The following is a 16,644-nucleotide window of genomic DNA, read 5'->3' on the forward strand; positions in this document are numbered from 1 at the left end:
TTTAGTTTGAACCTCCACTGTGGCATTTACGTCTGTTCCACGCTGCTTGCAGGCATTTCATTTTTGTGACTGTTCCTTTTAATTTCTGTTTAATTAGCTTCCTCATTTTTGGTAAGTCCCTCTCTTTGAAGTTAAAAAATGCTACCGGGGTGGGTTTCTTTGGTATTTTTTTCCCTACCCTTTTTAATGATGCTAACATTTAATTATAGTGTGGTCTCTGTGACATCTATTTGCATCTACAGGAAGCATCGGAGAAGTCTGAATTACCCTATTCATCTGCCTGGTGTGTTGACAGAATGCTCAGTGGCACTGGACTCCTGCCACCGTTACTGCAGGCGGGGAGTGGTGGGGGTGGTTGAAGCCTAACTACTGCCTTCCTAGCACCAGACTCAATATGGGCATGGCATGAGCAGCCTGCTCACAGAACGGTGGTGATGGATCCCCTATGGGTAGCTCTAGTGTAGCTGGCCAACTTATAACCATCATGCCACCGTTTCTCATTAATATATAGTGTGTTGCATGATCCATGCTGCTTTTCATAAGGTCCCAGCTCTTGGAGTCATGGAAATAGGAGAGACTGTTTAAAAAAAAAGAAAAGAAAAAGCCTTTTCTAGCCTGCCTGGTTGCATGAAGAAAGGGGTGCCCAGCTAGTGCAGTCACCAAGGGCTCAGCCCCGGTTGCCCCACTTAAAGAACCGCATGTTATTTCTTTAAAAAACCCTCCTGATTTTCTAGCTAATCTTATGAGGGCAGCAGCCTGACCTTTTAGTGCCTGTACCAAGGAGGGACATAGCAGCAGCAGGGGCTGTCAGGGCCCGGGCCTTGGTGGAGGGGGCAGGGCTAGGTCCCTCACTTTGGTCCTAGGCACCGCCCAGCGCTGGGGGAGGGGACAGTAGCGTCCCGCCCCTGAGGGGGCGGGGAAGTGGGTGGAGCAACCGCGGCCCCCAATAAAGCTTGACATTGAAATTGAAAGCGCCTCCCTGGTGGCGAGCGAGGGGAAGGGGCGTTCGGTCGGGCGGCTGGCTGGCTATGCGCCTGCGCACAGCAGCCGGGCAGGTGGCTGGTGTGTTGTTGTTCGGCGGCGGCGGCGGCAAGATGGCGGCGCACGGGGGCTCTGCGGCCTCCTCGGCGCTCAAAGGGTTAATCCAGCAGTTCACCGCCATCACGGGTGAGACGCACGGAAGCCGGGGGTGTGGGCCACCGGGGCCCCGCGTGGGGGCTGTGCACGTCCTGTAGCCCCAGTATCGGGGGGCGGTGCAGGGGCAGCACCGGCGGGCTGGGCCCCGCTGCTCTGGTCCAGCTCCGAGTGTAGGCGGCCTGGGCAGCGGCGGCTTCCGGCCGGGGGGCGCGGGGTGTGCCCGGCGGATCGGCGCTGGCACGGAGGCTCCCGGCTGAGGGGATGTGGGGTTCCCCATCCTCCCCAAGGCAGGTTAGGCCAGGGGCTGCCCCGTTTCTCTGTGACCTTCTGGGGGCGGCCCCGGCCCCGGCCCTGCTCTCCCGGCGAAGTCCCGGCCCAAGAAAGGGCGCTCAGGCATCCCACCGGACAGACGAGCCGCCGCCCGGCCTGTGTCTGCGGCACAGAGCCTCGGAGCCGGGTGGGCGGGCGCACGGACATGCGGGAGGGGACAGGCTGCCGGGGAGCTGGGGGTCTGACAAGGAGTCACTGTCTGCTGTACGGGTGACACTCCAACGCTGTCAGATGTTCTTCTTTTTCCTCCATCGCCAGGACAGGTGCTCCTTGCACTCAACAGAGACCACAAGATGCATCAGTCTTCCTCCTCCTGCTTCCCCGAGAGTAACTGAAGTTCTGTTTGCTTGAGTAATTAGTGGGCAGCAGATTCTGGTGTAACATGATCTGTGGAAGTAATCTATTAGTGCATTGAAATGATGATCCGCTTTGTCGGTATACATTTCCTCACCGTTCTTACAAATGGCACTGGATTGCTCCCAATGAAAATTCTTTGTTTGCTTTATCTTGAGCGCTTGATACAACTTGTGCATAGGCTGTTTCATTATAGCTTCCTCTATTTGTGTGCCTTCACATCACAACAGAGGAGGGAAGGGTTTTAGGAAAATATGGCTGTCAAACTATAAAATCGTCAGAGTGACTTGGTGAGTGCAATAAGTGGAACTACTAAGTTTCTTGTTATAACTAATTAAATTCCAGGTTGTATCCCTTTTAATAGTCAGGTATGATTGGCCCAAAATCTAGGTTAACAATATTGTAGATGTTAAGTAGCTAGTAAACTGACAGGGATACATGTTAGCCTGTACCCTGGGGAATTCTTAGTAAGTCAGTTCTTTGTAAATCACAAATAGTCATTTTAATCCTCTCAGAGAGAGTACAATATCTTATGGCTCTGCTGGGCCCCACTAATGAAGAATGAGGAGAAAGTCATTTAGTATATTTCTGCTGTAGGAAACCGAGAACTGACTTTTTGTTGTTGCTCACCAAGAAGAGTGGCTGTAAGAAATTGGAAAAAATACACACAAGGGCTACAATGAAACTAGATGACTTTTTTGGTTCACATTTCAGTGTTTGGAGTGCTCATTTCAAAGCAGATGCAACATTAAATATTTTGTAAAGGAAGTAAAGCTGGTTTTAGAGCATTTATTAATTGTAGAACATTAGTGCAGACACACTGGTTCTAGACCAGAGGTTCTCAGGACAAATATTTTGGTGGCGTCAGAGTGCGGCCACCAACCCTTACTGGTGGTCGCTCTCACGCTTTTTCCTAAAATACTTAATTATCTTTAGGAAAAACAAATAAATGTGCACATATACGTGTCCAAATCATTGTAATTTATTTATTGCTAGCTAGTAAGTCTGCTGTGAAAAGTGATATTAACAAACATACAAGTATCACTTTTCACAGCAGTCTTACTTAGCCCTCCCAAGCCTAGGGACAAATTAAGCCCTGGATGGGGGATCGTGAAGGCAGTGTGGGGGTGGAGCCTGAAGCCCCGCATCCGGAGTCTGGGGCCTGCCGCCGCGCAGCTGGAGCCTGGGGATGGAGCCTGAAGCCCCTTGGCTGGAGCCGCGTGCCCCGCCACCCCAGGGCTGAAGCCCAAAGCCTGAGCCCCATCGCCCCTGGAAGGTGGGGATCTCACCGGCTGCCTGGTCCTCCCGCATTGTGACCCAGGTTTCTCCAGAAGGGTCAGGACCCAACCCTGCTGGCAGCCCCAGCAACCAACACCAAGGCGGTGCATCCAGGCGCAACAGGGAGAGGGAAGGGGCTGCTACTTTGCCTCCTCCCCCCACCCCCAATCACAGCCCAGGAGACTGTGGCTGCAAGAAAAGCCCCTGGTGGCCTCGTGCGGGTATGGTGGCTGCATTTGAGAAATGCTGTTCTAGACAACTTTTGTCTTCTACAAGCAATGATAGGTTTTGAATAGCAGATACCTGAAAATGGCAATGTCCTTGCAGCTGCGAGTGACTGCACATAACCATATGGGAGTTGTGTAGGATGATGTGATCATTTCAAAGTGTAAAAATGTTTGAGCATTGCTGATATAACGGCAATAAAATGTAATGGGCATTTTTATAACAAATTGTGATTACAGTTTAAAGGAATTAGACGTCGTTTCCATACTTGTACCTAGTTATCTCTGATAACTAGTTTGCTTTTGTATTTATTCACCATTTTAATTAAGGCCTCAAAATAGAGTTGACTTCTATCAAGATTGTTGCTACTTCTCTTGGCAAATTGTCTTTGGAAAGTTGCTCTGTCAGACAAGCGGACGTTGTCTGTGACTTAATGTAATAGCATAGGTCATTCAAAGTCACTTTATCCCAGTGGTTCTCAAACTTTTGTATTGGTGACCCCTTTCACATAGCAAACCTCTGAGTGCACCTCCTTTATACATTTAAAACACAAAACACAAAAAGAGGTAATTGATGAAAAAATTGCCCGGTTTATTTATGCAACAAATTCTCCTTTCCGTATGATTGAGAACCCACACTTCTTTAACATGGTTCAGTCATTAAGACCAGGATAGAGTCCACGCAACAGAGCAGATGTCACAGGCAAATTGCTGGATAAAGTTTACGAAAGAGAAATTTAGCAGTGTGCAAAAGGTCTAGAGGGTGAAATTGTTAACTTGGGTCTTGATGGGTGGAGCAATGTCCATGATGATCCTGTTGTATGTGCTTGTGTGACAACAGAAGACAACAATTGATACATCAGGAAATGCACACACAGAAGAATATTTACAAGAAGTAGCTGTAAAAGCTATAAGAAACTGTAGAAAAAAAATTCAAAGGTCTAGTACGCAGCTTCATCACAGACAATGCTGCAAATGTATCCAAGGTGAGAAGAAATTATTTAGAAGAGAGTGAAGAGAGTCCCAAGCTAATAACATAAGGTTGCAGTGCTCATTTGGTGCACCTCCTAGCCAAAGACTTCAGTGTTCCAGAAATAAAGGCTAATGTTGAAATTGCAAAATACTTCCGTAACAGCCACTTTGCAGCAGCTGCTCTGAAAAAAGTGGGAGGAACCAAGTTAACTCTCCCACAAGACGTGGGATGGAACTCCGTAGTGGATTGTTTTGAGCACTCTATCAAGAACTGGCCTAATCTGATGACAGTTTGTGAACAAAATCATGAAAAAATAGATGGCACTGTCGCAGCCAAAGTTCTCAACATTGGGCTTAAGAGAAATGTTGAACACATGCTGAGTACCCTGAAGCCTATTTCTGTAACCTTGAACAAAATGCAGGGAAATAGCTGTTCTATTGCTGACGCTGTTGAAATTGGGAAGGAACTGAGTGAGATCTTAAAAAGAGAAATATGCAATGACAGAATTAAATCACAAGCCTTAAAAAAAACTAATGGGTCAAGCACTATTCACAACACTTGGTACCAGGGTCAAGCCTTAACTGTTGAAGAAGAGGAGTTGGCTATGACATGGACATCCAGCAATCATCCCTCTGTAATGCCAACTATAATAAACTTCAGTGCTAAGGGTGAGCCATTCAAGAAATATATGTTTGATGATGTGAACTGGTGGAAGTCACTTAAGCACTTGGATTCAGAGACTGAAGTGATAATCTAACTTTTAAGAGCAGTAGCTTCTTCTGCCGGTGTAGAAATAATATTTTCTTCCTTTGGACTAATTCATTCCAAATTGAGAAATCGTTTGGGACCTGAAAAAGCAGGAAAACTCGTTTTTCTTTTCCAGATTATGAACAAACAGGAAAATTAAGATGAAGACGACTGAGTTAGCTGCAGAATCCAATATTTTAAGTTTCTCATGTTGAGCTGGCTGACAGTCAATTTTTTTTAAAAATATATTTCATTTAACTATTTTAGTTAAAAACAATTTTAACAAAAACAAACCTGATTTTAAAAAACTTGAATGTTTAACTACATTCAAAAATTCATATGATTGTTTTGTTAAAAATATTATATTTGCTGTTGAAGAAAAAATCCAGAATACATAACATTGTTAAATAAAATAATTTAGATGTCTGTCTGGTGATGTTCTCCTCCTAAAACAGCATGGCAAGAAAATCCTCCAAATATTAATGATTAACCTGTTGAATTGGAGATAATTCATCTCCCAATGACTTCATAAATATCTGCTTCAATTACCTTTGGTAAATGAAATAACCAAAGCGGGGAGGGATAGCTCAGTGGTTTGAGCATTGGCCTGCTTAAACCCAGGGTTGTGAGTCCAATCCTTGAGGGGGCAACTTAAGGATCTGGGGAAAATCAGTACTTGGTCCTGCTAGTGAAGGCAGGGGCTGGACTCGATGACCTTTCAAGGTCCCTTCGAGTTCTAAGAGATAGGACATCTCCATTAATTTATAATTTATTTATAAACAATCATTCATTTTCTGATACAACTGTAAAACTAATCTGAAAAGTTTTCAAAATAAATCACTTTAAAAATGTATAGTGTAGGTTTCATTTTTAGAAGGTACACATCTATCTCTGAGTTGTGAAGAATATGTAGTAAGGTTATAACAACCAAAGAATGCACTTTTATGTAGAAATTCATGATTAAATCGAGTCCACCTGCATTATACTTATTGCTGATTTAATATTGAGTTTTTCATAGGGTGATGAGAAGTTGATAGTTAATTTTGTGTATAACCCAACATCTTTCTGGATCATTGCACCTTCTTCATGTTTTGAATTTTGTGTTGGGCAAAGGTCTGAGACCTATTAAAAAAACAAAAAAGATTAAATGGCTACTGCTAAACTTTTTTCTTTTTTAAGGAAGGAGATAGGATTGAAGGAGAGCCACATTTCCATCTCCTTTTTCCCCCTCCCAGGCAAGATGTGTACATTAGTGTTTCTTCTAATGGTTTCTAAACTATAAATGCAAAGCAAGTGACAGGCATATAAGTTGTGCATTTTACTAATTACTAATTCTTTGAAAGAGCAATCTTGCCTGTCAGCTATTCCCAGCACCTCTTTGATCTTTTTGTCTTGGTATTATAGGTGCCAGTGAAAGTGTGGGGAAACATATGCTTGAAGCATGCAACAATAATCTAGAGATGGCTGTCACTATGTTTCTGGATGGTGGAGGCATAGCAGAGGAGCCCAGTACCAGTTCAGCAGCAGTGTCAACTGTCCGACCAGATACCGAGTATGTGCCCGTGTGAATGTATCCATATGAATGTGTTGAATAGTGGTAGGATGGAAAGGTGGGAAAGTTTTGGCATCAAGGCATTTTGCTGTTGCATTGTTCATTTCTCTCATAACCTGCTGTCACTCACTGTTACTATGTAGTCCTTTAATTATCTTGTCTACTTTTCCACTCCTCTGGTAGGGCCATTCTAGTAAAACTTTTATCTGGTAGTAATGGTCTTGTGGCTAAAACACAGGACTGAGTTTTAAGAGACCTGGGGTTTGTTTCTCGTTTTGACTTGGGAATATTACCAGTTCTCACTGCTGGTGTTAAAATAGTGCCTAGAAGCCAGCACCTTGTTGGTGTTATACAAACATATTGCAAAGAGATGGTCCCCTGGCCTGAAAATTGTACTATGACTCAATTTCCTCATCTGTAAGTTTTGGATAACATTTGCATACCTAACAGGGATATTGGTTACAAGTCATGCTAGCTAAATGCTGCTTTCAGGGGACACAGAAGCTGGGTCTTGCATGGTAGATGTGTACGTGGTGGTAATGACAGTTACTTTCACCTCCACGTCACTGCTTTGAACTTGGTCTAAACTGGATTAGTTGTGGCTAAAAGGTAATTAGGTTTTTGGTCTTCAAGAAATGAGTTAGTGGTCTCTGTCCGGTTCCTAGGGGGCTTGTGTCCTACCATAAAATCCACAGCAACATTTGGCATTAATTGGCGCCTGTGTTGTGCATGAAAGGCCAGGGTGTGAGTAATTATGAAGAGCATATTACATGCTCATATGTAGAGTTCCTCACTGAAAGGCATGAGTGAGATGCATTTGGGCATTGTAGGGAAGTTTGCAGTGCTGCTTCCTTTGCTCTACCTGTTCTGTGGATAAATAGATAACTTTGACTCTGGAAACAATCTTATTAAACTTTCAACTTTATAATTAACCTGAATTTAGACAGAAAGTGCCAGAAAAGGGTGTACTTGAGGTTAAAACAGCTGGAGTGGTGCCAACAGTCCTAGCTGATGCTAAATTCTGTACCTTTCTGCCATTTGCCTTTGACGGGTACTGAAGCTAAAAGTCTATATTTGTCAGTATGGAGGCCTTGTTTCTATGCAGATCCTTTGTGAATCAGTGACTTTTATACCACTATAAGTTAAAACCTGTAAGTGCTTTTATTGGAATAAATTTGATACCTTGGCTCCATTCAGGAGCCAGCCAGTCCATCTCCTAAACTTCAAACACAGTGCCTAGAAGACTGTGAAGAGATTGGTAGAACAAATAAAACATTTCTCTCTGCGTTATGTAGGGTTGTAGGCTCTAGTCTGTGACACCTTCTATGCCACCCTTTATGCATGCATGGAACCTCTTATGTGTCAAAGAACCTCTCTCAATTCTGGCTTTTTAAACATTCACGTCCTCTGTGGAGCCTTTGAGCCACCTGAAATGATAAAATAATTAAAAATGTGTACAACATCCTTACTTCACCTAGGTATCATGCATCTGTACTTTTGTCTGTATCATTTAAGCTGCAAGATTCTTGGGCAGGAACTGGTGTTCTTTGTTTATACAGTACCCAGCACATCCCTCAGTAAATAACAAGTTATTTTTTTTCTACCCTGGTAGGGATGAAGTACGAGCACCAATTCCACAAAAGCAGGAAATTTTGGTAGAGCCGGAGCCCTTGTTTGGAGGTAAGATTTGTTTGTGTTTTTGTTTATGTTGCTTCTGGCCTGGGTGAGTGACGAAAGAAAAATCATAACTGACTGAGGGGTTGTCTACACTTACCTACAGTGGTGCAGCTGCACCACTCTAGGTACTCCACCTGCTTGCGAGACAGTGGCTATGTTGATGTGAGAAGCTCTCCCCCCACCCCCAATCAGCGCAGCGCTGTCTATACCAGGAGTTCGGTCAGTATAAATGCATTGCTCAGAGGATGTGGATTTTCCATACCCCTGAGCGGTGTAGTTATACCAACATAAGTCTGGAGTTTAAACCAAGCCTGAGAAATTGAATCCCGTCACTGCTTCTTGCTGCTGCTCTCTACAATAAATCTATAGCCGTAGGATGTGATTGCACACTTTGAAATACCTCTGTGCAGTTGGAAGTATGGTTTCTCAAAGGAGACATAGGTAATAAATCATGCATCACTGGGAGTGCAGTTTGCTTCATGTGCCATTTAAAGTGGGTGCTGCCTCATAAGTTATGCTAAAATACTCCTATTTATTGGCTGAGTACAGTGGTCCAGAAACAGAACTGAAAGATACTTCTCCCACATTAGAGATGCTCAAAGTGGTAGTATTGAAGGACAGAGTGATTGGTGAAGATTCAAGAGGGCTAGAGCTACAAAGGAGATAGGAGGATTAGAAATGAAGTCAGAAGTATATGAAGGGTAAAGACAAACTATTAATGTTAAAGAAAAATATTTGATTATTTTAGTTCTGCTTTGTGTTGAATTTCTTGAATGATCTGAACCTACCTACCTGCTGAAGAAATATTATTGGGGAGGCTTAGAAAGTAGGAGGTTTCTGAGAACGGGGATGGTTCCTGGGTGTTCTACAGGCAATATGCAGTGGGCACTGCTGTGTAATGCACCAAGGCCCTAGTAATTGGACACTTGGCACAGTGCAAAGTAAGGATACCATGTGAATTTGTTTTAGATGGTAATAGTAGCTTTTCCCATTTGTTACTGCTATTCGTATTTTACTCCAGTTTATTCTCCAAAGGAGAAAATGAAAGTTTTGAAATGCACCTTGTAGTTTTTATTTTTGGTTTGCTTTAAGTATAAGATTGCTTTATTATCTTTTGCTTTTGAAATGTTTCCTTCCTCCCCCATCCCCCTTTTTAAAGTGAAGAGCTAATGAGAAGATCACTTTCCTGCTAGTTAAAATATTGATCTTCTAAGAAGAGGTGGCTATTTATGATAATCCCTGGGAACCCCAATAAAGGTTCAGACTCCCATTGCGCTAGGCACTGTACAGACATGTAAGGAAGGACAGTCTTTGCCCTGGACAACTCAGTCTAGGTATACGGATATTTGGATTTGAATGTTGTCTGGTTGTTTTTTGCATGGAACTCTCTTGAGAATGAGATACTTAAATAATTGTCTGAAACCGAAGATAACACCAATCCATAGCCAACTATTAAATTACATTCCAAAGAAACACAAAAATATAGGACAGTGTTTTCAGACTTGCATGCCTAATCTCAGGTTCCTAAAGCCATACATAAATACCTAACTACAGGCGGTTGATTTTCACAAATGCTGAGCACTTGTAGCACCTATTGATTTGTGTGAGATTTATGGGTGCTCAGTACTTAACTCTGAAGTTCATATTGAAGCATCCAAGTCTGAAAATTTTTGATTATAATGTACAAAGCAGATCACTTGGAGTCAAAAATATAATACCTTTTTTCATAGTTATTAGAGATGAAAATTACTCCTGGGGGAATTGTGCGCTACTGCGTGTGTGCAGAATTCATGTCCCCCGCAGATTTCTTTGCTTCCCCGCAGAAAATGACGGGGAAGCAAAGGGAAGCCACAAGAGCTGTCATGCGCCCCTCCCCAGCAGTGCGGGCACATCGTTTCGGGCGCCCGGAGCAGCCGGCAGAGAGGTAAATCACTGTAGAGGAGACTCCACAGCCAGTGGCTCCTACCCTGCGCCGGTCTTAGCTGCTCGTCCTGGGTGGGCGGGGGGGGGTGGGGGAGGGAGAAGGACGATGGGACCTCCTTTCCCTGCATGGAGTGGCCTGGTCCAGATCAGACCCACCCCTAGAAACCTCCCAGGCTCTAGGGAGCTCTGCACTCCCCCAGGCCCACCCTGCTTCCTGCCCCCATTGCTCCTCAGCCACAGGGTGAGGGGGTCACTGTATGGGGAACTGCTCCTCCCCACTTTGCCCAACCCTGTGCATCCAGATCTCCACCAAGCCCTTCCCCCCTGCATCCAGTTCCCCACCCCTGCACCCAGTTCTCCACCCCTGCACCAGACAACCCTCCACACCTGAATCCCCACCCAACCATGCCTTATCCAGAGCCCCCTGCACCTGGACCCTCACCAAGAGCCTCCCCCCTGCATCCGGACCCCCACCCCTGCACTCCGACTAACCTCTACTGAGGCCCCCTGCACTTGAGCCCCACCTCCTTTGCACCTGGACCACCCAGGGAAGCCCCTGCACCTAGACCTCCACTCCACTGAGCCCCAGCCAGCTGCACCTGGACCTCCACCTCATCAAGCCCCCCAGCACCTAGCCCCCCCGCCAAGCCCCATTTCCCCCCACATCCAGACCCCCTTGTGCCCCAGTCATCTGCACCTGAACCCCTTGCAGAGTCCCATTCCCCCGCATCTGAAACCCCCCAATGAGCCCCTGAGCATTCACCTCCCCCCCACAAGACACCTGCACCCAGATTGCCCCACACAGAACCCTCTCACCCAACATCTGGATCCCCCCACACTAAGCACCTCCATTCTTGGATCCTGCTGGACTGAGCCTGCTTGTCCCACCCCTAGACTCGGGGCTAGGGCTGGGTGTGTGAGACTCTGTCCCTCTCGCTTACTGTCTTGGTGCACTGGCGTGGAAGGGTAGGGCCCCAGGGTGTTTCTGGGGCAGGCCTGGCCCTCATGCTGTGTCAGGGTCAGATTCAGCCTCACCGCCGAGTTCTTGTCCTGGGGTGTGGGGGGGCCTTCAGGGTGATCTCGCACCTTCATGCAGCCAGTGACCTGTGCTCCCCACTGCCATGCTGTAACCTTCATGTTTATTTATTGACAAATAAAATATGCAGAATTTTGCAGAATTTTAATTTTTTGGTGCAGAATTCCCTCAGGAGTAGGCAGTGCCCATTAGTTCAACCAGTCTCCCTGCAAATGGATTTTTTTTAAAACAGGCTTTATGTTTAATTTGTATGATGGCCTCTTTCCATTTACTTTGTGTTTGAACATCTCCTGTAACTGAATTACGTGGAAAATACTGTCTTAATTGTTAAAAATGACCATTCCTAGGCAGACAAAAATTTGTAATAAATCGCTCTATGGTGTCTTGTCTTATGGCCCCATCAGAGTACTTTGGAGCAGCAGCTATAGATAGTAATGCCAGGTGACTTCAGCCCAGCCCTTTATCCTGGTATCACAGAGGTCTGTGTGAGTTAATTGCCCAGACATAGAATTGGAACAGTATCTCTCCCCCCTCGTTTGTGCCCAGAGGCAACTGCATAGAGCTCCTTGAGGGGGGTTTACTTGGGGATAGGGTAATAGCAAGATTCCTCCTTTTGAGTCCAGGTATTGCCCACCCAACCCAACAACCAAGAAGATGATGGGAGTGAGAGGCCTGACAGAACTAAATTGGAGAACTCTGGGAGTAGCTGCCTTCCTAGAGGATTTTTCATTATTACTCCTCCAGGACATATAGTTATTTTCTAAAGTGGGTCCCTGTTTTATGTTTTGGGTTCAGAGTGGTAAGAATTATTTAATTTAAATACAATATTGGGCAGCATGGCAGAAAAGCAATCAGGATGGGTATGTACAAGCATATCCGAAATGGGAGGCCCAGCATTTTACCTACTTTCATCAGCAACCTGGATTTGCTTTGAGGAAAGACTTACTCTTGGGAGCATATCCTAAAGTAAAATGTGGTGATACTTAGATCTGTTGTTTTGGTTTCCCCCAACCCTTTCCCAGTGACCTTACTCCTCCTCATATGTATGCTTTGGGTCTTCAATCTTTTTCCATCACAAATTTGTGGTATGCCATCATTCAAAAGTAATTCTTTGACAATCTAGCTTTTAAATTACATCTGAGATATCTTTTTATTTTTATTTTTTTAAAGCTCCTAAACGACGCAGACCTGCCCGTTCAATATTTGATGGTTTTCGGGATTTTCAAACAGAAACCAGTAAGTATCTGTGGTTCATTATGGTAGGGTTTCTAGTTTGTTGTGTAACTTTGTGGTGTGGAATGAACAGAGTTATCTGCTATTGGCCATGATCATTGGCTGCAGTCATCAAACAATTTTTAATTTTAAATGAGATTGGAATTTCCTATGCAGTAGGCAATATTCTATTCTAAAACTACTTTATTAATTTTTAATTGTAGTGGTGCCATTACTACTTTTATAATTAAAGATATGTCTATTTATTAACTACAGCTGTCTCCCCACAGATATTAGTGTCACAGTGAGGACTGCTTTTATAATCATTGCAATTTTAAATAGTTGTGGGGTGATTATGTTGAAAATGCCAAGTCATGGAAATATGAATCTTGGCAGATACTGTTGGATCTCGTTGTGACCCTGATGCATACTTCCAATCTTCTAAAACAAAATAAAACAAAAAAACCTGTGAGTGCTCTGTGTCAGTACTGGACAGATGAGTAAAGTACTTGCCATACCAGAACGGACTTTGATAACCCAATTTTAATTCTTCAAAAGCATTTTTCCCCCTTGTTGGTGGGGGATGGAAAGGTGGGGAGAGAACTCAAGAATCCTAGGGGAATTAAAGCTCTGATTCACTAATCTGGTCTTTTGTGTGGCCACTATTGCTATGTGCGTGCTCTTATTAGTCTTCAGATTAGTCTTGGGTTTTGCTTGGCAGTACAGAAAGTTCTCAGTGAATTTGTTTAGCCATTTACCATTGCATCCGCCCACCCATGTGCAAAATCTCCAAATGACAAAAATAATAGAGAAACTCTTCTAAATCATAAAATTTAAAAAAATGACTCCTTTGGCAGCTGTGACAACTGCAGCCTTAATAACTTTTATTGTTATTAATCATTTGTATTACCGTAGTGCCTAAGAGCCCTAGTCATGGACCAGTACCCCTTTGTGCAAGGCACTGTACAAACACTGAACAAAAAGTTGACTATCTTCTACTGGCATCGCTCAAAGAGTCTGAGTCAGACTCTTCAGTAATAATCAACCTATTTAAAGGTAGTGTCATTGGCTTCTCTGTGAATAACCTATACCTACTGCACAACCACATTTTTTTACTCCGACGCATGGTTTCAGACAGTGTGCTTTAAATTATTTGAACAGAAGACATACTGACTGAGGAGTCTATGTTCAAGTTTAGTAATGTTCTGGGAAGTGGTAGATTTAAACAATACAGTAGAATGTAGGGTTTAATTACTCTGTTTCCACAAAGAAAGACGTTCCAAAATGTTTTTGACACATCCTTACAGTAATCCAAAGTGGAATGGCCCATGTTGGTGCATAAAAAGTGGAGTCTACAGCTCCGTGATCATGGGTCAGATAGGTGGAACACGTGACCTTTTGTCTGTTACTATGGTGTGTGTTACTAAAAGTGATTAATATTGCAGGCAGTGTTTAATTCTTTCATATCACTATACTAAATGTCTGAGAATCTGGAAGCATTCCACCATGTCAACTGTAGCTCTTGAAGAAGGGTATATGATCCAGTTACACATTCATCTCTTATCTTACTTAATAAAATTCAATAAAAATACACAAATACACCAAAAGCTTTTTCACCTAAATGAAAGCTGGAAACTTAATAGTTAAAGTCTGACACTAATCTGGCCTTTAATGTTTGCAGACATTTTTCCAGGGGCTGCAAAATAGTGATATTTACAGGTACAGGAGGCTTCTATACTCTGGTCCACTGCATACTTGCTTGTGTCCAGTGGAGAGTTGGCTGACCACATGGCCCTGGCTCCCCATTTCCAACTGCTAAACTGCATAAAATACTCTGTGCATTTGCTTTTTTAGGTAAGCAATTGCTGTAATTCCCCCAAAGATTTCATATGATCACAGATGGGCATGCAAGGTGGCCTCATAATCATGAATGGGAGAGGTGGTATCCACAGGACACTGTTTTTCAAGGTGTGGTATAGACTATAGAAAGAGTTTGAGAACCTCTGACCTATAAGAGGTTGCAGTAACTAAGTGGATCAGTAAAAGGATTTAATGTTAAATGTGAGTTTCAAAGAATATTCTATTTATGTGAAGAAATATCTGATTCTGTCAAAGGGGTCCTTTGATGTTTGTGAAGGTGAGGGAACAGGTGAAAGATCAAACTAGAAATATTTTTGGATGTAGGTCTATATTTGAAAAACAGGAGCCTAAATTTAGACTACTAAATCCATATTTGGGCACCAGAATAAGTTGCCTGATTTTTCACAATCAGATCCTACTAATCTGTATGTTTTACAAATCAAAATATATTTAAATAAATGAGAGTTCAGCGTTCAGCACTTCAGAAAATCAGAGCACTTAGTTGCCTTGTTATGGATTTAGAACCTCGACTTTAGGATCCTGTCTTCAAAATAAATCGTGGCCTGTGCACTTTGTAACCTTGTAAAATGATTTCAATCAGGTGAATTTGCATGTAGGGAATAGGGATGAAGGCAGCGTAATGCACTGTTGTGAGTATTTTATCTAATTCAACTCCTGTTCCTCCCGGGGCTGTATAGTTCGACAGGAGCAGGAGCTGCGGAATGGAGGTGCAATAGATAAGAAACTCACTACCCTTGCAGACCTCTTCAGGCCTCCCATCGATCTGATGCACAAAGGCAGCTTTGAAACGGTAGGTTTCTGTCTTTCAATAAGACTACCTATGTGTTAATTGGGCTTGTAAGCCCTGTATCAGCATGCATATCCAAATTGATTTATAGCGTAATCATACAATAAATTACAAGAAAACAAATAGTCTGCTTCTAAATATTGTCAGCTAGCACTTGCATGTGGTAGTAATTTTATGAGTTATATAGGACTGATCTTAGCAAGTAGTGACTGATTTCTAAAAAGGGTGGGCTTGTTATCCACTGTTCTCTTCCCTGGCCCACTCTTTCGTTTTTGTTTTTCCCTTTTAAATGTGAAGTTGAGCAGATGTCACTGATGAAAGATTTCAGTGCGTGAGTGAAGCTGACTAGGATGGAAGAATCCTAGTTATTTAAATTCAGGAAAGGTGCTGTGGCTAAAGGTTTTCTGTACAGGTGCTCTGGGTACAGGATTTCTGTGCAGAAGCATGATCTTTCTGCACAGAAGCATGGTGGTGAGGGAAATGCTATTCCACAGATCAAGTAGTATGATGATGATCATCATCAATATTGTCCTCGCTCTTCCCTTTCTAAGGAATTCCAAAGCATTGTAATTGCCTGGTTCTCCTGTCTCTCAGATCACTATTTCATCACCAATGTTCCTCAGTGCTCTTCTCTTCTCCCTGGATGCACTGAACCCTTTAGAGGGGATGAGGTAGCACAAGGACAGGTCTCTAACTGCTTCCAAGTCTACACCTCCACTCACTTGTGACCTCTGCCTCTGTGTTCAGTTTTACAATTGTGACCTAGATGACACTAAACTAGGAGGCGTGGTAGATACACTAGAGGGTAGGGATCAGATACAGAGGGACCTAGACAAATTAGAGGATTGGGCCAAAAAAAACCTGATGAGGTTCAACAAGGACAAGTGCAGAGTCCTGCACTTAGGACGGAAGAATCCCATGCACTGCTACAGACTAGGGACCGAATGGCTAGGTAGCAGTTCTGCAGAAAAGGACCTAGGGGTCACAGTGGACGAGAAGCTGGATATGAGTCAACAGTGTGCTCTTGTTGCCAAGAAGGCTAACGGCATTTTGGGCTGTATAAGTAGGGGCATTGCCAGCAGATCGAGGAACGTGATCGTTCCCCTTTATTCGACATTGGTGAGGCCTCATCTGGAATACTGTGTCCAGTTTTGGGCCCCACACTACAAGAAGGATGTGGAAAAATTGGAAAGAGTTCAACGGAGGGCAACAAAAATGATTAGGGGGCTGGAGCACATGACTTCTGAGGAGAGGCTGAGGGAACTGGGATTGTTTAGTCTCCAGAAGAGAAGAATGAGGGGGGATTTGATAGCAGCCTTCAACTACCTGAAGGGGGGTTCCAAGGAGGATGGAGCTCGGCTGTTCTCAGTGGTGGCAGATGACAGAACAAGGAGCAATGGTCTCAAGTTGCAGTGGGGGAGGTTTAGGTTGGATATTAGGAAAAACTATTTCACTAGGAGGGTGGTGAAACACTGGAATGCGTTACCTAGGGAGGTGGTGGAGTCTTCTTCCTTGGAGGTTTTTAAGGCTCGG

The 16,644-nt window shown here is 43.8% G+C and overlaps 1 protein-coding gene across 4 annotated transcripts in view; it reads left to right on the forward strand.

Moving 5' to 3' along the window:
• Positions 1-945: 945 nt before the first annotated feature.
• Positions 946-16,644, forward strand: part of UBXN7 (UBX domain protein 7) — a 67,211-nt gene continuing 51,512 nt past the window's right edge. The window contains exons 1-5 of one of the 4 annotated variants that reach the window (XM_024108383.3): positions 946-1,167; positions 6,448-6,595; positions 8,208-8,275; positions 12,402-12,467; positions 15,002-15,114. In XM_024108383.3, coding sequence (XP_023964151.2) covers positions 1,029-1,167; positions 6,448-6,595; positions 8,208-8,275; positions 12,402-12,467; positions 15,002-15,114 — 534 coding nt within the window. In that variant the 5' untranslated portion in view covers positions 946-1,028. Of the gene's footprint in view, positions 1,168-1,434; positions 4,965-6,447; positions 6,596-8,207; positions 8,276-12,401; positions 12,468-15,001; positions 15,115-16,644 lie in introns of those variants that run through there. The other 3 variants (XM_005303616.4, XM_042853401.2, XM_042853402.2) reach the window with 3 other exon arrangements.

The sequence above is a fragment of the Chrysemys picta genome, chromosome 9, assembly GCF_011386835.1.
Source record: "Chrysemys picta bellii isolate R12L10 chromosome 9, ASM1138683v2, whole genome shotgun sequence".
NCBI lineage: Eukaryota > Metazoa > Chordata > Testudines > Emydidae > Chrysemys > Chrysemys picta.